The sequence below is a fragment of the Nilaparvata lugens genome, chromosome 8, assembly GCF_014356525.2.
Source record: "Nilaparvata lugens isolate BPH chromosome 8, ASM1435652v1, whole genome shotgun sequence".
In the NCBI taxonomy this organism is placed as follows: domain Eukaryota; kingdom Metazoa; phylum Arthropoda; class Insecta; order Hemiptera; family Delphacidae; genus Nilaparvata; species Nilaparvata lugens.
This window is the reverse complement of record NC_052511.1, coordinates 48,782,445-48,788,555: the sequence shown is the minus strand read 5'-3', so window position 1 is coordinate 48,788,555 and position 6,111 is coordinate 48,782,445. Positions and strand designations below refer to the sequence as shown.

Genomic DNA, 6,111 nt, shown 5'->3' with positions numbered 1-6,111 from the left:
ATCAATTAATAGATTACTTCACAACTACAATTATTATTAACCATATAAATAAAACTAAATTTCCTTTAAAATAAATCATGCATTGAGTGTATTTCTAAATAATTATATTTTCTTAATTGGATACAATTCAAGTTAATAAAATTATTGGAAGTCTGATATTAGTAGCAATCAAAAATTAATTCAAACTCTAGTCCCAATATTTCCATGAGTCGAAAGCCAAAATTTACACAATTATTTAAAAGTGGATAAGGCTTGTATTAGACAGTTTTATAGAATCAAATAAGATTGCAGTCATTTTAACAATAGTAGTTCGTAATATTTACATGATTAGGCTAACTTTGGAAACACAAAAAAAAACTCTTTTTTGGAGTCTTTGGATTGGAACGCAAGACTCTAACCTGAAAAAAATTTAACAATGATTAACTAAACCTCTATATTAATTCAACTAAAAATTACTAAAAAACTAACTTGAAGAGGTCAAGCTACAGTGAACTAAAGTTTCCTAAAACACATTTAGAACTAAGCAAACAAATAACTTAGAGCGGATAAATTACCTAAATTTATCGATAATACAAGAAAACATGACATTACAACCAAAATAAGCTAAGATTAGAGAATAAAATTATAGAAATAACAACTATGTGCCTACTTTAAAAGAATAAACATCTCAAGTTTGAATCTATTTTGAAAATAGTATCTCTAAAGCTAGATTCACACACTCCAGCAACAGTGAAAAAGTGACCGGTACTAAAACAGTGAGAATATTATTTCTATCAGTTCAAATGGGATTATTCATACTCGCTAGACAGTGCTGAGTGTGAACAGACCAATTAGAACTCATAGAAATTAAATTCTCACTGTCTCTGGAAAATTCGGCAATAGCCAAGCCGACATGAGAGAAAATTTAATATTTATGAGTTGTTTATTCTTCTAGAGAAATGTTATACAAATTCATACAAGTTTCAAGATTACTTGCTCGAATGATTCATGACTGTCAATAATGTCAACTATTCAATTCAAAAGTATAATTTTGTTCGAGACATAGTAAATGATGAACGATCTCCAAGAATCTAAAATAGTTATTTGTGCACTAGTGCGCAAAGTGACAGTTTGCTGCACCGAAAGAAACGTTTACGCCCGAGCCGTAGGCGAGGGCGGAATGGTTTCTTGAGTGCAGCAGAGGAACTTTGCGCACGTATTTCACATTAAGTTTTTCCTACAGTTACCATTGAATATGAAAAGTGGGTAATTATGGGTAAAATTGCCTGAAATCCATCAAATGTTTTTCTGTGTAATTTATATTGATAAAAACCTTAATCCTAAAATCCTAAAGTCCTCGTTGTCCTTGGTTATAATATATAATGTAATAATTTGCTCGTTGAGCTTCGTTGCACCTCTGCTCACTATAGCAGCCACAGCAGTCACTGTTACCAACTTCATTTTGATTTTGCTGCACTGTTGCCCCATATAACCTACTAAGTATTTTGCTTCGTCATGTTGAAAATCTGGAGTGCAGAAAAATTTTTCCCGCACTAGAGCGGAAAAGTGATTCTTTGCGTTCTGTAATCAGTGCAGCAGTGGCCACTTTTCAACGTAACTGTAGGAAAATATATATTCATGATAGTTTGAGCTTCTCAATTCATCTACTTGTACCAGCACTAACTCATATTCAATTATTATTAATTATTCATTCATCATCCATGATATAACATTCAACACTAAATATCTGTATATTTACATTGATAAATCATGAACAGTTACATTGTAAGAAACAGTATTATCTAATATAAATTCAACAAAAACTTTCTTCTACTGAGAAACGCATTTCAAAAATATATATTTACAGTAAAAGTGTTAAGCAGAAGTTCTACTTGGCAACTCAATATAAATCACAAAACTTTAATAGTTTAGTTGAGGAACACTTAAATTATCTAATATATCTAGGCAGTGAAAAGTTCAATAGAAAACTAAATAATTTTGAATAATAAAAATAAAATTAGATGCCCATCAAAACATGCAACAACATAAACAAACATAACGAAAAAATAACAAAGATTTACCAAACATAAATTAAATTAAGTGTCTTCCAATAATTATTCCAGTGAGAGATCTATAAAGATTATCCAAAAATAAAAATTTACATATAGTTATGAAACAGTACAATCATAAATATTTTCAATCGAATTAAATTTACACCTTTCTGCAAGTCTAGGAGAAGAATATTCGAATCAATTTGCAATCTCCTGTAAGTTTCAGAGAACCAACTAAAATATGTAAAAACGTATATGAAAGTAAAATTTACTACAAAAATCTTATTCAACTATATTGTCCTACATTCCATCACAGGGAAGAATAAATTTATCTTTCTAAAGAGCAGGAGAAATTTTTCAAGAAATACAAAAATCGTAATCTAAGAAATGCTTTCATGAAAAATTTCTCAATTACTTTCATTTATTACTAATTCATTTAATCTCTCTCTCTCTAATGTATAAAATAGTCTAATTTTCAAAACATTGTCCATAATTCTCCTACCTAGTGCATTCTCAACTTTTTGGAAACTTACTTAATTTGACTAATTTTCTATGGGGAACTTTAATTTCAATCTTTTATTCCACAGTATTTTCATTCTACGAACCTTAACTATACTAATGAAATGATTACATTAACTAATAACTATTTGTAATATTATTAATCCAAATAATTCGTCCTAAAAAATATTAGGCTACACGATTTTAGGCAATATCTAGAAGAATTTCGTCAAATTCGAAAAAAATTATTAATCTATAAAATACGATAAATCCGAAAGCTTTTCTTAACGGAAAAACTGAACGTATTTATGAGGAAGAATCATTTTTCCAACTCATTCCTCAAGGGAAATTTCCATGAAAAAAAAATCAGTGAAAATTTTTTCCATCAATTACTCAATCCATTGGACGCTTTGATGCTTGAGATTTAAGTCTAAAACCGTCTTAGAAATAAGCAGCAATATGGATTTACTAAAAATTTATGACAAATTCACTAAAAACCTTAACCTGCAATAATAAAATGATACCATTTTATTATAACATTGTTTTAAAAAATCAGGAGGTTAAACTATCATGTGAAAAAGTTACAAATTTCTTACAATGGTCAACCAAACCTCGGTTGTTAAACTTCTATAGGTGGATAATGGTAACAATCGTATAATATATGAATCTCTACAATTTGCAACTTATAATAATATTATAAATATTAAAATATCATTTTACAAAAATAGAGAACAGTTTATCACAATTGTCTGACTATTGGGTTGAGTTGTTCAATGAAAAACAAACATGAAAAGTAAAGTAGCTAAGGTAATCATACAAACTATTGAAAAATTGCATTGATAATATCCGAATAAAGAAAAAGATTTGAAAAATATAGTAATGGGAACAAAAAGAAGATATTTTATTTAGAATGCCAACAAGAATCAATTAAAAATCTTTGATGAATATTCAAATTTGATAAATTTCAAATACATATTTATATTGAAATTAATAATTTCAAGTTATATTGAATTGATACAACTGCATTATGTGCATTGATTAATAATTAAACAAGCGTTGATAGAGGTAGTACAGAAATCTAGAGACTATTGAAGATATATGAATCTGAGATATTAATCAAAATCTTTAAAAATATATAAAATAAAGTAATGGTAACTTATACGTTATATGCTTCTGTTATATAGTTTGGTGGGGGGGGGGAGATCGTTGAAAATATATCCTTTTATTCAAATTATCTTAAGAGAAAATTTAGAATTCTGGTGAAATATTATTATACAATATACAGTATTATTATCTTAGAAATTTTAGTGACTCTTCAAAAACTATTATACTTTACTAGAAAACCATTTGCTCTTTTTCACTTTATTCATTATTTATTTCACTTCCTTTCCATAAATCATCCACTTGCATCATATTCATACTATAAAATAAGCTCTACACGTACATACTATCGACAGAAGACTTTGAAAATATTTCAACAGTTCAAATTCAGACGATGTTTCAAAGACTATCCACATACTATTTGCAGACTATACTTCAGTACACTTGATTGTTGATTTGGAGCTTATGCAGTGCTTTAAAAGTTGAGCATCCTCAGACCGTCCGCGAATACTTCACATACTTTTCACAGACTCTCTGTGGACAATACACAGACACTTGCGAGGTATATACCCATAGGCCCCCCAAGCACACAGGAACAATAATGACCACCAGTCTTGGCTGCCAAAAATCACAAATCAATAGGATTTATGTGACTTGGGCTCTCATGTGAAAATCATTCCTCATGAAATCAAAAAATCATTGAGCTTCTTGTGTGATAAAAATCATTCACTGCATTTTCCAAACCTCTTCTTACAGGGACAATATTTTAGTAGCCGTCACTATAAACTAGTGGAAACCAGTATTGTCCCTGTGTGCAGGGGACTATTTATTGTAGACTCTCTCTATTTCAGCTAGATTGCCACATATCAGTATCAATAAACGTGTCAGGTACAGTGAGAATATAATTATCATGTGTTATAATGGCACTATTCATACACGCTCGGTCGGGCTGAGTGTGAATAGTCCCATTATAACTTATGGGAATTATATTTTCACTGTAGCTGACACGTTCACTGACACTGATAAATGATATGGGGATCCGTCTTTACTGGTTTATATCGCTTACATGTATCACTGACAGACTGTTCACATTGAATAGATTACAGCAGACCTGTCACAAACTCTTCTCAGATATTCAAAAACCATAAACTGCAAAATCATCTATATTCTTCATAACCTTCGCAGACATTACACAGACTCTTTGCAGACTCTTCAATACTTGCAACATACATATAGCCTACCCTTTACAGATTCTTCACAGACTCTCCACAGACCCCTCGCAGACTCTCCACAGACCCTTCTCAGACTCTCCACAGACCCCTCGCAGACTCTCCACAGACCCTTCGCGGACTCTCCACAGACGCTTCGTAGACTCTCCACAGACCCTTCGCAGACTCTCCGCAGACACATCGCCTACACCAAAAACCGCAGCTAGTGCAGTAGAAGGGCGCGATTCGGCTGTCACCGCAGACGCGGATCGGCGGCCGGCGCATAAACGACCAGCGTACTGTCGACAGAGCCGGCGGCTAGCAGCGCTCGCAGCGGATGGAAGGCCAAACAGCTGACGGGGCCGAATCGCGCCGTCATGAACCACTCGTGGTATTTGATGAGGGTGACCCGGTCGGCTGTTGATGTCGCGTTACGGTCCACCACGTTGATCAGTTGGTTGGCCGATACGCTGTAACAGAAACGTACCATTACAAAAATGTATCCTATTATATTAAGCGAGCAATTTCTGTATTTATATATCTGGTTATTTATGTTTTACGGTTCTCGAAAACGGCTCTAACGATTTTCACGAAATTTGGAACATAGTAGGTTTATAATATAAAGATTCGATTGCACTAGGTCTCATTCTTTGGAAAACTCGCTGAACGACATTAAAAGGACAATATTCATCCTTGGAAAACAGATGATAATTTCGTCGTCTCTCGATAACAGAAAATGCGTGTGCCTGTGTGGGAGAGAGACTGATTATGATTACAACGAGAAATTTTATCTAGCTAGACAATTTAATCGATTTGATCAACATAATCTGATTTGTTGACATGACATGATAATCCTCCTAAACTAGAGTATATCATAATTTTCAAAGTTGATCATTATTTGACAATTTCAAGTGATTAGTGAGTGTTATTTTGTTATTTAATTTGGTTTGTATAATTATAATCGAAATATTTTTTTTGTTTTCAAATGTTTGAACAGAAAATTGAACCTGAATTCAAGTGTATGGAACATAACCTACTTTCTGGACTCTTTATAGTGTATGAATCAAAATTCGGGAAAGAAACAGTTTTGGACTGTGCCTTTTAGTACTTCCCCAATTATTTTAAAGAATTGTGTTCGGTTTATCAAAAGTCAATAAATAAATAACGAGCGAAGCTCGGTGCCCCGATATTGACAAGTGAAATGGACATCTCGATCACCAGACTTTTGTACATTTGTATGATCTTCTCAAAATGTATGGATTCAGGGATACTTT

The 6,111-nt window shown here is 32.3% G+C and overlaps 1 protein-coding gene and 1 pseudogene across 1 annotated transcript in view; one reads left to right on the top strand and one right to left on the bottom strand.

The window, feature by feature from the left end:
• The window catches only part of LOC120352865, a 53,548-nt pseudogene extending 48,484 nt beyond the window's left edge, over positions 1 to 5,064 (top strand).
• Positions 3,712 to 6,111, bottom strand: part of LOC111047193 (regulatory-associated protein of mTOR) — a 101,094-nt gene continuing 98,694 nt past the window's right edge. The window contains 1 exon segment of the mRNA XM_039435175.1: positions 3,712 to 5,307. Coding sequence (XP_039291109.1) covers positions 5,091 to 5,307 — 217 coding nt within the window. The 3' untranslated portion in view covers positions 3,712 to 5,090.